At 36.9% G+C, this 19,484-nt stretch overlaps 1 protein-coding gene across 3 annotated transcripts in view; it reads right to left on the bottom strand.

The window, feature by feature from the left end:
• The window catches only part of LOC140159380 (polypeptide N-acetylgalactosaminyltransferase 13-like), a 45,744-nt gene extending 28,512 nt beyond the window's left edge, over positions 1-17,232 (bottom strand). Inside the window, exons 1-2 of one of the 3 annotated variants that reach the window (XM_072182837.1) lie at positions 17,176-17,232; positions 6,105-6,771 (exon numbers count right to left, since the gene is read on the bottom strand). In XM_072182837.1, coding sequence (XP_072038938.1) covers positions 6,105-6,429 — 325 coding nt within the window. In that variant the 5' untranslated portion in view covers positions 6,430-6,771; positions 17,176-17,232. Of the gene's footprint in view, positions 1-6,104; positions 6,902-7,080; positions 7,257-17,175 lie in introns of those variants that run through there. The other 2 variants (XM_072182835.1, XM_072182836.1) reach the window with 2 other exon arrangements.
• Positions 17,233-19,484: the final 2,252 nt, after the last annotated feature.

Here is a 19,484-nt window from a genome sequence, read left to right as displayed (position 1 = left end):
ACAGCGACGGCGCGAAGCTATACCTTTTTACTGGGCTACACCGACGGCGCGAAGCTATCGTTGTTGCCGTGCTACAGCGACGGCGCAAAGCTACACTTTTTGCGTATTTTGTAGTGACTTGATCAAATAAATATAATGAAGAGGAGGAAGGTGTCGCTGTTGCTGTGCTACAGCGACGCCGCTAACCTATACCTTGCCTTTGGGTGAAGGTACCGCATAATGCACATAACTTAGTTTGCACCTGGTTGTCACTGGTTGGGGCATTTTATGAACGACGTATACACTGGTTTATGTGATTTCATAATTTCCAGATATTATAAATAAAAACAGGACCGTGACCACTGAAAAGTTAATTAAGAAGAAACAGAACTTTTGCACCTGGTTATCACTTGTTGGGGCCTTTTATGAACGACGTATACACTCGTTTATGTGATTTCATACTTTGCAGTTGTTATAAATAAAAACAGGACCGTGACCACTGAAAAGTTAATTAAGAAGAAAATGGTCATACAGTCCCGACTAATTAGGTGAAAAAATAAGCATCATAAGACATTTCTTTTACAAGTTCAACAAAACATTGTGAATGAAACAGAACTGTTATCTTCCATCTTTATTCAGATTTGTATTGAACGTAAGAACGCGGTCAATGTAAAGTACGGTAAAGCTTGTGAGTGGTAGGGGCGTTTTATGAACGACGTATAATCATGATAATTTTTATCATTTAGGCCTATACTTAGCAAGGTCTTTTAAAAAGAAGAAATTTGGTACAAAAATCATGGAAATCGGTAGTAGGGTTGTTGAGAAATTGTCGTTCAAAGTTCACACGGCGATGTCGCTGTAGCCCTGCAACAACGATAACCTTCCTCATAGGCATCGCATTAATGGGTGAATATTTATAAAGTTTGTTTGTTTGTTTGTTTGTTTGTTAATTAATTCATTAATTATCAAACGGCGATGTCGCTGTAGCCCTGCAACAACGATAACCTTCCTCATGGGCATAACATTAATGACTGAATATTGATAATAATTAATTATTTAAGACCGTTAATTAATTGATTAATTATCAAACGGCGAAGTCGTTGTAGCCTGCAACAACGGTAACCTTCCTCGTGTGCATCATAATTTACATATTATACGGTAATTAATGACAGAGTATTGTTAAAAGTTAATGTTTTTATTTAATGTTCTTTATCTCTTCTTTAAATAAGATAATCATTAATGAATGGAAACCGATCATTATGCAGATTTATGATTCCTGGCTGATTATGGGAAGCAAAGCAATAATTATGAATATTAATTAAATTTAAAATTTACTAATGATCCTCTTCTTCATTATATAGTGGTATTATTAATTAAATTACTACAATGTTGTTTTGAATCTCTCTCGTTTGTTTATTTAATTTGCTGAATTAAGTGATTTATTTATTGCACTTAGTTAATCCATACATCATTCAATGTAATCCTATCATCGAGTTTCACGCCGTCGGTGTAGCAGGGCTAAAACTAGGGTAGCTTTGGCGACGGCCAAATGTGGTAGGGTATAGTAAAGCTTAGCCAATTATATAGGTAGGGCCTATAGTAAGAGTAGTAAACATCTCAAAAAAAGTAACTACCCCCCCTTAAATAATGATCATTATTCAAACACGGGTGATTGTATTACAAATCTGTAAAATTCGTTGGAAGCAGAATTTATTTCTGCACATTTTGACACCTCATTTGACTAAATATTGACGTCACAGCGTACATTTAAATCAATGTAGCCCAAGATTTGAAAGTTGCAGTAAATTGTATTGATTTTGTTCAGTGTAATGGAAGGAAATCTGTGTAATGATATCTGGTGTTTTTGTATTGTAAATATTTGTATGTAAGTGCAACTTTCAAATCTGGACCTCACTACATTAAATTGACCTGCTATCGTATCAAATGAGGTGTCAAAATGCGCAGATATAAATTCTGCTTCCAACGCATTTTACAGATTTGTAATACAATAGCCCCCCTTTTGAATAATGGCCATTATTTAAGGGGGGTTAGTTACTTTTTTTGAGATGTTTATAATACAGTATGATTCATCTATATCAAATTTTAGCCCAGGCTCCGATTTTAGTCTGAGTTTTTTTCTTTCTTTATAAATAAAAATGATTTCATTACCGGTAGTTTATAATACTTTTAGTTTTAATGACCAGACTATATAGTTATATTATAAAATCTTCGGGACACCAGACTGAAGATGAGTCATTGTGCTTCTTGTTTTCTTTTTGGGGCGCCCTCTACGGAGGCGTCCCACAATATAGGCATGAGTTTGTGAGTAGCTTCTAATTTCACTCTTACTAGATTTACTCCGCAATTGTTTTGCTAAAATTATGCCCTTGCTCAGAAATAAAACCACAATATGCTTGGATTTTATTTTATTATTGTTTTCTGTTATGCACGGGATAAAATGGTGTGCGTATATTCTTTGTTTAAAACACAAAATTAATGGATTTGTAAACACACCAAATAATCCGTGACCTTTGTACCTTTGTAAGGCTTTTAAACTGGTTTAAAAACCAGTTTACCGCCTCTTAGAACCCGATAGACGGTGACCAACACCATGGACCACAATAGCCTAATCTCAATGGCATAGTCCAATAACCTCAATTAAACAATCATAGTGCAAAATTTGACCTAAGTTGCAGAGTATGAGTTTTTGTACCCAAAGTTTCAAAGTCATTCAATGAATGTACAAATGTATTGGGGTTAAACCGATGGCCTTTGTTTGTTAATTACCATAAAATCCATATAGTGGCTATTTTCAAACTACAGTTGCCAAACTTACAATATGGTGACCCAATAATATGATTTTTATTTGTGGATGAATTTTGCTGTAATCAACGGAATCTGGCGAATGATTCAATTTCAGTCCTGATTGATACCAAACACATTAAAAGTTGGTACATTTTGATGAAAATGTGATATTTTCTTTTGAAATAATGCTGGGCTTTTCTTCTTACCAACAAGAAATCATCACCACTACGTAGGCCTATGCATTATTTTTGTGATGACCTTCAAGATAAATTGGCTATCAGAAACAGAGATAAGGTTGTTTATTCTACCAGAAGAATTTAGGCAGATATGAAATATGTTCGAAGTTTTATAATACTAGTCAACAGTCGTTATCAGGTGTTAATTCTAATGATATACATTTTGCAGACATGCTGGATCAGGGAATAGATCCATTGTCCATAGGGGAAGTCTTATAGATAATATTATATCCTGAATTTAAATGCTATGAATGATATAATTAAGATCTTAGACATCAATATTGTCTTTTCAACAGAAACAAGAACTACCTTTAAACAAGAATTTGTCTTTAAAAAAGACAAGTTCACGGATCAGGTGTATAGTACATGTACTTTGAGCTACTTTGGTCTAACATTTAATATTCATATCTAACCTACTCTGCACTTATTCGACAATAAATAAGTTATATGAGGCTTAATAATGATACCTGCGTCTTGACTCTGCAAAACAATATTTTTAAAAAACCTCATTTTGCGTTTAGTTTTTTAAGCCCCATCGGGAGCCACCTACAGGATCTAATTTTGCATTTAAGTTTTTATTGTGTTGCAAAGTAGCAAAACTTTCTTTATATATGGTGCAATTTGTGCCTGGAAAAGGCTATCCCCTCTTACAACCTATCAACAGGTCTGATTTCTATAATGAGGTGTCACCGGGTTTGCAAGAGATAATAATACCAAATCTAAACACCATGAAATTCACCACATCACGACCAAGCTCACATTGGGTGCCCCGTTCCTTTTTTAAAGGAATTTTTATTGAGCACCAGAAGTGTTATACAACAAGCCAGAAGGTACGTGTAAACACTGAAATACAGGTCTTTTGAGTCTATATCACTAAATAAAATAACCTTTAATACGTGAGACGACGTGAATGTCATAGAGCCTGTTGTTGAAACTGGCAGCAGTTTCCCTGATCAAAGTTCAAGAAAAATGATATTCTATAAAAATGAGTGCTTTGGTGCACGTTTAAAAAAAAATCAAACATAAATATGATAAATAAAAAGGTCTATTCCATGAATATTTTGAGTTGAAATTATCTTGTGTAATTTTTGGCAAAATTTTGAGGCTCAATAAGCTCAATAAATGTATCATCATCATCATCGGCTGCGGAGCAGGCGACTACAAGCTTTCTCCAACCATTGCGATCTTGGGCAAGTGAAACAATAGTATATAGTATAATGTGGATTCAGGTCTGGACAATTACAAAATACCGATTCTATTCAACGGTTGTATTTTTAAAACAAATTAAGCCTAAACTAGATACCTTTTTTCATCTTTTATGACGACCTAGATCTTGGTTTTTAAAGAAAATATACATTTGAAGTAACCAGTTACTCTATAGCTGATAAAATTGCATTTGAATTGTTGTCATTTTAGTTTTTTACAATATGGCAATGCATTGGTGTGGGCCCTTCTGCCACTAGCGTGTCCTAGCCTATAGTATACTAATTGAATATTGTACAGGTCGATTGAAATTATTTTGTGGAAGTATAGACTTCCATGGTTTTGGTTTGATCATGTTGATGGATCGTTTCCAATCAAGTTAATAATATAGTTCCTTGAATGTAAATCTGACCTCTGCAGTTACTTTCACCAAGTTCTAGCCTATAATATAAACTTGTTACTTTAGTTAAAATGACAGAAATACGAAATTGGGTCATCAGTTCCCTCCTTTTTCCTAACAAGATATACATGTAGGCATATTGTCTATTAAAATGTGATTTTATATGTTGAGAATATGGCTGTTTGGGACACCCTATATACACAGAATACTTTGCTATACAGCAGCTTAATTTCAGATAAAGTGGCATATAACAGCTGTTGCTTACAGAAGGGCATGTCTCTCTCTCGCTGTTATCTTTCTTGTTGGGCATCCTTCAAATTGATAAGTATTACAATTTAAGGAAACAACTCGAGGAAATCAGGAAAGATGGCAGAGGAAATAAGCCAAGTGTATACAAACAGCATACAGGGGCCTCAACAGCTCGAGTATGTTTTGCTATTTATCAGCATAGGCCTACTCTATTTGAAGTTCCTAGTTAAATCTGATTTCACTTGATTTTCTAGTCAAAATGGTGAAACGAATTGAGTGAACAAGTTACCCAAATTGAGTCTAATTGGGCACGATTTCATTTTGCCAATTTGACAGGAATAGGGCCTATAGATCGTACATCGGAATCGTACTTAGTTGTCAAATCGTCGCGACGTACATGTAGCTTAGTCAAGCATGTTTGGTTTACAGTTGCTAGTATGTCTACTGGTATAGTGCTGTACATATTTTGCAATCACAGGATATAATTCAAAGATACCAGGTGATAAAGTTCGAATACCAGACGTGATTTTCAGATCATGCAGATAGTATGACAAATACAGTATTTAGACTGGGGCCATAGGTTATCTTTTTTTCTTTCCTTGCTTCAAAAACAGTAATTTTAAGGTGGTACTACACCCCCTGATAAATTTTGTGACTAGTTTTTTATTTTTCTCAAAAAATAACTACACCCTTGTAACAAAAGTTATGTATATTAGTGAAGCAAGGAATCAAATTACTTCACTGAAATTTTAGTGATTCAAGACAAGTGGTTCATTAATATATAATGTTAAGAAATGAGGTACATTCTAGCGGTACCTCTTCTCTTATCATAAATATAGCGTACCGCTTGTCTTGAGTCACTGAAATTCCAGTGTAGTAACTGGATTCCTTGCCCCTATAATATACATAACTTTTGTTACCAGTGTGTTATTGTTTTTTGGGAAAAATGCAAAAATAGTCACAAATTTATCAAGGGGTGTAGTACCACCTTAAAATTACTATTTTTGACTAAGCAAGGAAAGAAAAAAAGATATGGCCCAAGTCTTACTGTATTTGTCATACTATCTGCATGATCTGAAATTTATCAAGGGGTGTAGTACCACCTTAACTGGGTACAATTTTATAGGTTAGCTTGTGTTTACTAGCTATAGCCTATTGTTTGGGACAACAGAAACAAGGCTATAGGCCCCGGGTATAGGCCTATATCACTTATTATATTCAATTATACATACCTTTGTTTTCAGGCTTCAATTGGTTAATTAAAGACGGCCTTGTTCGTTTACTGCTGCTATTCAGAGCATCCATTAAACTTAATCCAAATATCCTTTGTGTTCTGTTCAATTGACCTAATTTGGTTTGGTTCTGGACTGCTACTGGACTTGGGTGTCTGTGTTCTGGCCTGGAAATTCTACCAGCGTTTGCCGACACTGTTGTGGTATATGCAGCAAACCATTTGGTCGTCGTCTGCTGACTGGATGCTAACAATAAATCCAGACCAAACCATGAAATGAACAGAAGTGTTAGCAGACGACACCAATTGTATGTTGTACTTTTCATTCTCAATCGAGATAGTGAGGAAAAACAATCGAATTGCTCATCCCTTTATCATGGCAACAATTAATAATAAATAGTAGATAGTTCTGCTCCCATATCATGGCTTGGTGCTTGAGATGACATCAACGTCATCAACTGATCGCTGTAGTAGGCCCTATTAGTAGATATAGGCCTTCTAAGTATCATGACGATTATAGCTCCTGTGATAGCGTTAAATGTTTCCATGCATACCAATGTAGTTCAGCGATCCACTCCATACGTCTGACTTCATCCACATCCACAGCTCAACTACTAGTAGTCCAATGATCTACGACCCGCATATATCTGTATATAGGCCAATTTGGTCTAGACATGGAAAATAAAAAAGAAGAGATTAAAGATGACTCTCATGTTTAAACTCATTTCCATGTTTAATACTTTAAAATCTCACAGTGTCATCCCTGGTTTTAACATGCTTAACCATGTTAACGACAGCTTTGGTTTACGCACACACACACATAGGCCTATTTTATACCGTATAGACCGTGCATGGACCCATGCACCAACACAGCTGCAGCTACTGCGCCACTGACTGACCTGCACTTCAAATATTAGAGCAGAAAATGAAGATATTTTATGAAGATATAAGTCTGAAAGCTTAAAGCATAGTAATACCTATATTAGAAAGCTGTTCAGTGTATTTCCTTCTTACTGTCTGTGATCACGTCGTCTACTTCCCATATATTCCCGTAGCTCCAGAAAGAAAAATAAACTTGTCACACTATTCTAAACAGAGCTATAGACCTGTCAGCCTGCGTTTCAGCTTGATTTCAGACGTTTTCCGCTCTTAACTCTCTCGTCGCTTCTGACGTTAAATCGGCCTCGAAATAATTGTAAAATTTCCACTTTATTAAACAAATTTCTATGCCTTATTTATATGTGAGAATAGTAAGGACCGCTATTGAAATTCTGACGCAGAAACAAGCAATTGAATTGATTCCTACCACATACATGATATATGCCATGTCTACTTTCGTAGCGGTTCAACTTCAAAAGTTTTTCCAACTGGAAATAAAGTTTGCACCTTTTATGAATAAGCTTGATTAATTGTATATAAATGGCGATCCTAATTCGCTATGATGTTTCATACTTCATTAACCAACCGTTAAATGGGTCATCCTTGGGTAAGTATAAACTTTTGTTAGACTACACCATTCCTTATGGTTTATAGCGGGTGACAATGCACATTAGGCCCGAGTAATACTTTTTATTTGATGCAACAACTATTCGGTATTATTCAATCTATTTCCATGTTGACGTAAAATTCGGAACTTTAGGCCTCATTTCCACTACTTTGACGTCTGATATACTTGATTATTTGTCAACAAACATTCGTTAGAAGATAAAAATGAATTGATTCAAATTAAATAACGAATACTTGTTGAACTAGTATCTCACGTTAAATAATGTAGTATGAAGCAGTCCTAAGTTAAGCATGAGTTAATCGATATCTTGTGTAATATTTCATAGATTGTTGTAAAGAATTTTTAACAGTGCCAACTTGACAGTGACTAGACTATATTATATACAAAGGCTTATCCTCAAATGACTGTCATTTTTTCACGGCAGTGAAATGATGCCACTTGCCCCCACATCTCATATGCATCTATCCCTTACATACCCTGTGTCATGAATAGGTATTGTAGCCCACCAACCCTGTGGTTAAGAGGCTAGGAAATAATTCCTAATATCTCATACCCTAGTTTGTATGCCTTATCTAATGGAGATAAGAAGAAGGGGGAGTAAGACCTTGAACAGAGAGGAGGGCACATACTTCCTAAGCCACGTTTACGACCCACTTTTAAAGACTGGAAAAGAGGTTAAACAACACCGGAAACCAGTCTCAAGTGGATCAGATGACCAGATCAGTCATACCTGATGAAGTCCTCCGATGCGTAGGACGAAATATTGTAGTGAGTTAAAATTTTCACTTGGTTTTGTCAAGCATAATGTCAGTTATTTTATTTAACCAACAAACCTGATGAACTTATTCAACGATATCCCCTTTTATTTTTGAGCCGAACTACGGCAAAGCAAAGAAAATTGGAATTTACTACCAGCGCACATGTCGTAATACGTACCACTCCTTCGGTCATGTTATGGTACGACCCTTTGTTGTGTAGATCACCGTCCCGCACGCCGTGTATGTACTGTGTGTTATGAACATCGTGTATGCGTTCGAGTAATAATTCCATCGTAATAATAAAACGCCGGTTCCGTCGTTTTATTCAGAATCTCGGATTTTGACAAAACTACAGCACCTAGAGTCTTGATTTTTGCAGGGTATATTGGTTTAATAAAGTACAATATAATCGTGTAAAAAAATTAATTTAAAAAAAAATCAGTGAGGGCGTCCTCATCAACAAATTTATAATATGGCTTTAAGTGTTATTTTAGATACCTGGGTACCGGCAAAGTGCATGTTGGGAAGGGAGACCAAGTTGGTTTCAGGTAGTCCAAAGTAGAATACTTTGGGCGGGACTTTGGGTAGTCTTTGTCAATGATTTGTGGCGATATCGCCACCGTCCGAGCCATAGGGGGTAAAAATGTCCAAATCATCCCGGTGACCCACTACTAAAATGAATTTTCCGGAGCACGAATCGCGCGAAAATTTAAAATTTTAATGCTAAACTGAATCAATTGCATGCGGCTAAGATGCGCATGTACAACTTGTGGTCAAATTTGTCCCAGTATAGTCGAGCCACTGTCCCGAGTGTCCCCGATCGGTAGGCCTACAGGCTATACCTCATGGAGTGGTCATATTCCCCACCCCACAAGTTAATGCAAATGAGTAGAGCCCAAACGCCAAGGAAAACGGGGCACTTCGGTCAGTTAGCACACAGACCCAAGATGATTACCCACAATCCCGCGCGAAAAGCTTGGGAAAGTTTGCTGATTTCACGCATCCCATTATATGTTGAATTATTTTAAACTGTTGTGATTTGGTAGTTCACAGCATCTTACGAATGGTAGTGCGCTTTGGCAAAAACTGCATTGCTCAATTCATAGCGAGCGTGTAGAAGAATTAAAATATCACAGATATACTTTTATAGGTGCTGCGGTTCTTGAGTTACGTTGTAAAGAGGGCTGAAACAACAACACTTTTGTATAACGTATATAACTCATTAACAACAATAAATTAAGCAAGTTTGCAAAATATACGATTTGTAGAATGAACTTTTGCAAAACATCAAGGTGTTAATTTTCAATAATATATTGATCTAGATAATGAAAATCGATTTTTTTTGGTTGCTTCGACTAACAATACCTCGTCTACATGTACCCTTTTCATAAATATGACCATATCTCCTAAACGCGTTGTTCGATTTTGATCATTCTTTCAGAATCAGCTATGAATAGATTGATAAATTTGCCATCTTTGTACATTTGTATACACGGTTTTATAAACTTGTCCATCCTTTTATTTTTAATATAAAGATATATGAAGTTCACGTTATTAATATTAGGACAGTTTGTTTATTTCACGCATCCCCGCTCCCCTTATTCAATGTTGAATGGTGAAATAGTGGAAAGTGGTTGACCTCAATCTGTTCTCCAACATTGTTTCGGGGGGGGAGAGGAGTAAACAAATACATAACATGACCTCTGAAACCTATCATGTATTTTCAGCGTCATGTTCATTTCACAGGAATTTGATCTTTCAAACATCATCTGTCCCAACGATTTTCGCACAAGATTGCAGACCATGAAGGTTTAGTAGTTTCATGCCCAGACATAATGCGAGATTTTAAAGTTTTGATTTTACATTCACTGACATTTGATCGCATTAATTTCAAGCTTTTAATATTCGCTTCATTGACATTAATGAATGCAGGTATCCCTGATTTTATATCACATTATATCACATTAATATGTTCCAATAAAAGGCATAAAGCTAAAGTCGCACAATAAAAGGCATAAAGTCAGAAAGCCTATAAAAAGGCTATAATTGACTTCACTTCATCATGTCCATCTCCTGACATATGATGATACCAAAAATACAATATAAAAGTACAGTAGGCCTAATGACGAGTAATCCTATTTCTAGGATCTGTGCCGCGGGTCTGTGTACTCCGGACATATTTGCTGGACCTCCCGGTGTGTGTGTGTGTGTGGGGGGGGGGGGGTTTCCCTGGTTGAAGGTATACGGGGATGTGCCACGGTTTGGGTACTTTTTCAGCGATTTTGGTATATCGATGGGTGTATTTTCAATGGAGACTAATACGCCCAATTGGGCGCATCTATTGGCAAAAGTGCCCTTAAAAGCGCCCAAAATTTATAGAGAAAGTCAGCATCCGAAACTCTTGTGTGGCACATCCCCGCTCAAAATCTTTCGAATACCCCCCCCCCCGGGCTCTGGACAAACAAAATACACCTTAAATTATTCAACAAGCCTTGGAAGACTTCATAAATAATTTATTATATAAAGTATTAAGATGAACAATAGCATAAACAGCGGGTGGCACGCCCGGGGGCACTTCCATGACAGATATGCATCATGTGCCTCGGATAGACCCCTTTTTCAAACCGGCTTGTACCCAATGACCCCTTTTTGTGTTATGGTCCTACCTATTACCCAATGACCCCTTTAAAAAAATTCATGTACTCAATGACCCCTTTTTCTATTTCCTGCTATACCCAATGACCCCCTTTAATTCCCAAATTTAGGTGGTATTTGTGTTCTCCAGAAATAATGAGATTTTTCACATTTCCAAGGTGGCCAAGTTGTTTTTACGCAGGTTGGCACTTATAATTATGTGTACTTAATGATACTCTTTGGCAATCCTGTACTCAATGACTCCCATTTTACTTTTTGTTACCCCAATGACCATCCTTTTTTGAAAGTTTCATACCGAATGACCCCATTTTTATTCAGGTTGTGTACTGAATGACCGGATGACCCCATATTTTTTGTAATTGTACATTTGACCTGAATGCCCCCTACTTTTAACATGGCCGAGGCACATCCCTGCCATTTCAGATAGGGAGTGCCTCCCCCGGGGTGGCACGCATGCACTTGCTTCAGAAAATGACCAATTATCAATCAATTTCAAATCCTGTAACTTTCACACCCTTTCACAATGACTCTAATCACATTTTCCCAGAAATTACGATTGTCTTTTAAATAGACCCTTTATCAATTCTGTTTGTTGAATAATTTATTTGTATTTTGTTTGTCACAGATCCTGTAGAAAACGGATTAATATGCTATACATTCATTATTATACATATTTATATAAGTTGATCATTGTGTTTTTGGTATCATCATAATGTTATTTCATAATAGCCTATGTCAGGACCCAAAATAGCAGCCTGAGCATTTGGGAAACTAAAAGCACCATCTGGTCGAACCAAACAAAATGAGGATCTATCTTTATAATACTGTATGGATCCAAAAAGCCCAAAATAATGGATCCGAATCGCGGGCTTTGCGTTTTGTGAGATCAAACCAAACTTGTCAAAATCCCAGAGGGATGCATGCCCGACCAATTTTATTTTAAACGCCACCTAAACGAGTTTTACCCTACCAGCAAATGTAGCCAATAGGTAATTTAAAATACAATTTGCCCCCAAATGAGTTTTTGGCCAGTAAATGTACCCTTTTTGGACTCGTAATTTACCAAAAAATTGAAAAGGTACCCTAAACAAGTTGTTCAGTTTCTTAAAAATCAGTGTTTTTAAGACCCTAAATGTGACACGCGCGTGACTTGCCTAATTGCCTAAAAAAACACCCCTTTTTACTTTTTTTTTTTTTTTTTTTGTTCACGCAGGCGTATACAGACCATTTATGTGATTGTCTCGGTCCCAGCCGGTTTGTGTAAAAAAAAGTCCAATCAACAAAATGTATATTTCAGAATAATCCAAAATTATCAAGTTATTGAACAGCAAGGATGAATATAACTGACGAGTTTCTTTTTGTGCCTGGTGTAGGTCACTGAGTCAAGTCAATCAAGATCATCTTTACCAATCCAATTTTATACAAATCCTATATATTTAATAATAGACCTATATGCATCACCTGCTGCCAACCTGCCGTGTGTGATTTTTACTGAAATCATTGAATTGGTTATAAAATCTGATCCGATTATTTCACTGAATTGCGCTATACATGCGTATCGATGTAATGACGTCTTTTTTTAAATCGTAATTCAAGGTTTACTTTCATGGTAAATAATGTAAGTAAGTATAAAATAAATGTTTGGCTGATTCTCTCTGGATCGAATCCAGTTTTTCACCAGAATCATTCATTATGAAATTGCAATTATTTCGGCTATAGGCTTATATATCGGCACAAAAGTTTCTGCAGACTGTATACTTGAGCCACATTTATATGCACCATTATATCTTCATCAAATCTAAAATTAATTTTCGATATCGTGTATTGATTGAAATACTGCATGCTGTTTACATTTAAGGGGGTACTACCCCTGCCCAATTTTATGCCTATTTTTGCATTTTCCCAAAAATTATAGCGCATTGGGAACAAGTAAGATATGTATATTATAGGGGCAAGGACTACAACTACTGCACTGGAAATTTTATTTCAGCACAGACAACAGTTATGGAGTTACAGTCAAAAATGAGGGAAACCCAATATTTGATCAATAAATCAATAACTACTTGCTTTGAGTTGCTGAATTTTCAGTACAGTAGTTGTAGTCCTTGCCCCTATAATATCTTACTTGTCACCAATGCGCTATAATTTTTGAGAAAAATGCAAAAATAGGCACAAAATTGGCCAGGGTGTAAACTTTAAAGAATCGGATAACAATAAATATGCACAGTATTTTTGTGGGTTCTGAGAGCATATCAGACACATCAAATTGCATTTTGAATACGAGTAATGTCCTTCTGATATCAAGTAATTTTGATTTTTTTTTGGAATAGGGCCTATATTGGATGGCAAATTAATTTTAAAAAATCACTATCCAATCATGTGTTACTCCTAATGTACTGCCGCCAAATGGCATGTGTTGCATATGTTTGGAATGAAATTTAAAACTTTTTAGAGTGAATATTTTCAATCATTTTTTTCAACTGGAAATGATTTGTCCTTAATTCGGGACAGCAATGAAAATCAATCCTTTCTACTGAAAATTCAATCGAAATAGATTTGCCCCTAATTTTAATCACTAAAAGATTGAGAACCACTCCTTTTGATTGAAAAAAAAAAGTTTTTTTAATTTTATTGAATATTCAATCGGGCAATTTAAAGGAGTATTTCGTGATCCTAGCATCCTCTATTTATGTCATTTTTCATTAGATATCCACGAAAAAACCTATTCCCAAAATTTCAGTTGATTCCGATTTTGCGTTCGCGAGTTATGCATGATTAGAGAGATTGCGATTTTCCAAACGTAGACGTAGGACGTACGTTTTTACGTACGTTAACACGTACGTTTTTACGTAGCTATGTATTGCAGTGAGGCCACATACTTTACCAACGCTCGTGTTGTGGCGCTATGTCCTATAGTCAGTCATCTGGTGATTTGTTTTGCATGAAATCAGCCCGGGGTAGTCGGTGGGGTCAGGGATCAATAAAGGGATCTTAATCCTCTCTACGTCATACATAAATTCGCCCAGTCTCATTTCCCTAATATTAAATTTAAAAAAAAATGGAATTTCAGTTCGGCACAGGTGGGCCTCGAACCCACGCCGCTGCTACATACAAAATATAGAAGTCCAGCGCACTAATCCACTGGACCACATGACAGTTCGGTAGCCATATTGAATTTTAAACATATGTGACCCGGCAGCACAAACGAGCCGTAAATTCCCTAAATTGTATTCTAAGTTATGGTGTAAAATGTGTACGAAGGTCGTATTCATCGGTCACTTAAGCTGGCGCGACATCTGTCTTATTTTGATAGTCACAACACCAATCAATAATCCTATTATTGAAGTGGATAATAAGGTTCTACCTTAGATGGCTATAGAACTTTTAATAGCTCTGGTCTTTGTTTGCTTTTGCTAAATCCTTTTCAAGTGGTGGGTTATTTGTATAGGTATGCATAACCAACAATTAACAATGAGAGAACCTTCTTAAACCTCGTTGACTTGGGGATGATTTGAAACGACCGCCAATTATGACTGTTTGATATTTATTGCCAGCAATGTGGAAAAAGAGACACACATAGAAACGAAAAAGCTATAATTTTGTTGAAGGAGCAAAGTTTCACTAACCATAACTCCGCTTCTGGATATCGTTTGAAGTCAAATGATATACCATTTTTAAGTTTATGATGTTTATTTTTAAACACGAAATAAAACAAAATTGACCGGGGAGGAATTTACGGCTCATTCGCCGTGGACGGTCACATATAGGCTATAGGCAACTCCAACATTGATCGGGTATAGACCACTTGACATGTGACGTCATTGCCCGGCAGTATGCGCGCGAATTATGACAATTTCCATTGTTCTTTGCCCTGCAGTGTGCGTACGCATCGTAGTTTGCTCAGGGCACGTGCATTTCAAATCGCCCACCATATTTCATATAGTACAAGAAAGCCATTGAACAGTGTGGCGGTTTGTTTGAGCATATCGACAGACGAGTCCCTCGCCTTTGTTGATAAACAATGATTTCATATTAGCATAATGACAGTACTCATCAGTTAATAGCCACTTGGTGAATAGATGGGCATTATCAGCTGTCAAAGAGATGTCTTATGCAGCTGCCAATCACGATAGAGGCTTGAAAACATTTTGTTATAAACCCAAAAGTGATATAAGGACAAAACTGTGCATGTTGGTACTTGATTGTTTGGATTCTTATATGTTGAAAATCCCTTGTAGTAGTATTTTTTATGTGTAGTGTATATTGTTTATAAATTATACAGCTTTTCAATTTTGGGCATTAATGCTCTGTTGCACTGTTTTCATCAACCTATTTTATCGTAGTGCATTTCTTATGTGTGTGAGCCGAAATGTCGTGGTAGATTGCAATCATGCTTTTGTTGAACTGTACTCCGGTGAAGGACACCGGTTCAAATCCTTTGTTTGGAGCCAATCAATAAAAGAATGCAGGGCATCTATAAGTTAAGAAGTGACGTAATAATCGCAATAGATGAATACAATGTTTGAATAGATCGCCCAACCATGCCAACACAAGCAGATTGCACTAATCACCTGTGTATGTCTGCAAACATAGATTGAATACAATACAACTCTTTTCAAAAATACTAATCTTATAGGTGCGAGTGAACCGTTGCCTTGCCAGAAGTCTATACTTTGAATTTGTGTGTAAATAAATAAATAAATAAATAAATAAATAAATAAATAAATAAATAAATAAATAAATAAATAAATAAATAAATAAAAATAATTGACCTGCCAACCAATCTTTGACCACCACCCCGCCACCCCCTATAATACTTCACCACCTCGGGGATACACAAAGTTATTGCACCACCCCTCAGCTGTACAAAAACACATGATATTTTGACTATAACATTCGTAGAGAAAGACTCGTTCTCTACGTTTCCTTTACCTAGACTCGAGGTAAAATCATCCTATTTCCACGTGGAACCATGGTGGAACGTACGTTTTAATGCTACGTTGAGTCCAAAATGTCAAATCGCAAGGTAAATTTTTATACGCAAAGTATCACACACATTTCAATAGACAATCTCTGCGTATGAATATTGCGTTTAAATTTAGTCCATTTTTAACACATCGCTGTACCTTTATTATAATGATTTGTTACAAACAAAAAGGATCATAATAATAATTAGACTTTCCTTCGTATGTTCATTATCCTTGACTGTCTTTAACATATTGTGAAATGGACAAATTTTGTGCATTTTCAACGATGTATCTACGTCGATTTTGCACGTGGAATATCTTCAAAAATAGCTAAATACGTGACCTCGCTTCGATACAGGAGAGTGGTTTTGAATAGATCAAAGTACGTCCGATGTCTACGTTTGGAAATCGCAACCTCTCTATTATGTGTATTACACTGCTCCATAGACAATGCGTTGTAATTTCGTTCTGGTGGACCAGAACGAAATTCAAATTTCACGATATCTTTGCTAAACGAATTAATCTGCAAGAAATATTTTGTACATAAACATTATGTAGCCAGAGGTTTCCAGTGATATAAAAATCTCAACTTTTTTTTGAGAAAAGTGGGGGATGAGGCTGTGGATCACGAAATGCCCCTTTAAGAGAGATAAACTATAAATTTCGAGCTTCCAAAAAGGGCTTTATATTGGGAGAAAAAAATGGTATTTTACACTCATTTTGGTCCATGATGAGGGTGAATTTTGGTAGAAAACGAGCTCCTTGTCCCTTTACTCTTCCTTTACCTTCCCGATTTTTTTATTTCATTTTTTGTTAGGCATGCACTTTTCTCTTTCACTTTTCTCCCACCCCCTTCCAGCTAAAATTACCCATCAGCCCAGCTTGATATCAAAATTGTACAACCGGGAACATTATGATATTAAACGCATACGTTGTGAAAAGAAATCACTACATGAGCAGCAATCACCTTTTTACCACCAACTCATCGATGTTACTCATTTACTGTTCTCACGTCACGGAATCACCTAAAAATGTCAAATTTACTGAGAACTCTAGCTTCGAATTTGCACTAGAATCAATGTGAAGCTATCGGTGAGCAAATTCCGGGGCACATTCTTCACTGTTCTTGGTTAGACTTCTCGAACAAGTCCAAATATTATATTGAAATGATGACATGGCACCTACCTTATTATTTATATACTATCCAATGAACCGATATCAATTAAATCATAACTGAGGGATGAGGTACTGTCCACTGTGTGTGAGATTAATCTGCAACGAAGCTACGAACAAGCTACATGATATCTTCTGGTATCTCAAGAGGCTGCAAAATTTATGTGATGATGTGATATCTAGCAAACACTTTATCCGTTTTCCGAGTATCTCATAAATATTTTTTATATCAATACCACCAGATAATATGGTGAGCACGAAATTAACGAAACAGTGTGACTATATAAATACACATACTGTGCACTGTGCAGTGAATGTTGTATGGCCACACTGGTAGCTCAGCAGTACTGGTCAACATGGTCAATGCAATGGTCAATCAATGTTTGTGTTTACCAAGGACAATTGGTTTAGGCAATGTTGTTCTTCTTTTCTACACCTGTATGTAGCAATAGTGGAACCGAAAAGCACTGCGAATCTGAGAGATATGAACAAAGCAGATAAATGATCTTTTTATGTGCGAGGAATGTCTTATCAAAGTTGACCGTTCACACATCAATGATATCAATGATATGATTTTAATAGTCTCTAGGTAATTTTTATTGAGTTATTTTATTTGCAACTTTTACACCGGGCTTTTACACTGAGCGTTTATGCCGGCATTCAGGACACTATACAATTTCTTTCGCGTAGCACCATTTCTTATCATCAGAAATACAAACCCCTTTATGCAGTGGCGTAGATTTCTTTTTTGACCTGGGGGGTGGGGTTGGAAAAAGTTTTTGGAAATATAATTAAAGCAGTACTTTAGTGGCGACAGAATAAGAAAACTTTTGCTATTTTGAAGCTAAACTGATGAAATATGGGGCAAAAGCGGAATAATACGCCTATGCAGTTTCATGACCTGCAACCAGAGGGTCCTGTCAGCAACCCCTGAGCAACCAGGTGAGCAACTTGATTTTCCGCCCTCTTACTAAGAATCTATAATTACTGAAAAGAGGGCGCCAATGCCCTGATACTCGTACTCGTACAGGCCTGTATTCGTATTCAACAACGAACAAAAATCGAGCACCAGGTTGGAAGTACTCGGTTGGAAGTACGATGCACGAAGCAGACTGAATAAATCAGTTTAATTAATCCTTATAAACAGTTACAAAAATTTAGCTTGTTTGTATATGATTACCCCCTATTTCGAGGGGCAAAACCTTTTTGGCTCCCACCAAAGTATTTCTATAGCTATTTCTGAACATAAAACCCCTCACGGTGGATCGTGTGACGTGTGCTGGGTTTTGTTCGGAGTTTTGTTTGGTCTCGGGCCGGGGTCTCGGGATGAGTGCCTTCAAGAATTTGTTTGAAAATCGAATACTTAGTGTATCTCGGAACACTTAAAGCTCACATAATTATTTCGTCAAATTCAAAACAGCCAGCACTTACCTTGGTAACAAAGCACTAACAGTTGACAATTCTAGCTACAACGAGACCAAATTGAGCAAACAATGGCCCCATTTATTATTTAGTCTGTCGTAGCAGAGAAGATGACTATTCTCTGGTCGTAGCCAGGAGGGGAAAGGGAGTCGCTGCCTCCCCTGTGAGAAATCTTGTTGTATATGCGCAGGGGGTATATGCTGGCTAGTGGCAATCATGATATTTAAGATTTGTAATTAGCCCATCCCGTAGTGTCATTCCCCTTACCCCCCCCCCCCCTCCCCTGAAAAAGTCGTGGCTACGCCTTTACATAAACCAAAATTGACCTCGCAAAGGGTTTCATTTTGAAATTGAAACTCAGCTGGCCAAAATCCCATAGGTTGCGAAACGTCCGTTCGTTTACGGATTCTGAGTACAAACACCCACCCACCCACCCGCTCACCTACCCAGGAGACTGACAGCTGATGGGACATGAGGGATTATCAGTAGCGTGTCCAGGGGGGGGGGGCTTTGGGTGCTGAAGCCCCCCGCACTTTGTTAAAAATCATGTAAAATCAGCCGTTTTTTGGCGATTTTAGCCATTAAGCCCCCTGCATAAATCTGAAAAAGGGGCTGAGCCCCCGCAGGAAAAGATCCTGGACACGCCGGTGATTATTCTGGAATTTGTATAAGTTCTGTTAGATTTGGATAAGATCAACACAGACTACATTACAGCTAAGAAGTCCTTTCACAGTGTTTTTTGCTGGTGTTTGATTACCGGGGTGGGCACTCGACATTAGAAGTGACGGGTATGTGCCTACCGGCGTTGCGAAGTAGGGGCCTATCGAGTACAAAACGTTTTTTTAAATGAAAAAGGGGGTCATTGGGTATAACATTTTGAAAAAAGGGGGCATTGGATA

The sequence above is a fragment of the Amphiura filiformis genome, chromosome 8 (assembly GCF_039555335.1).
Source record: "Amphiura filiformis chromosome 8, Afil_fr2py, whole genome shotgun sequence".
NCBI lineage: Eukaryota > Metazoa > Echinodermata > Ophiuroidea > Amphilepidida > Amphiuridae > Amphiura > Amphiura filiformis.
Note: the sequence above shows the minus strand (reverse complement) of the source record. Positions and strands in the feature narration are given on the sequence as shown.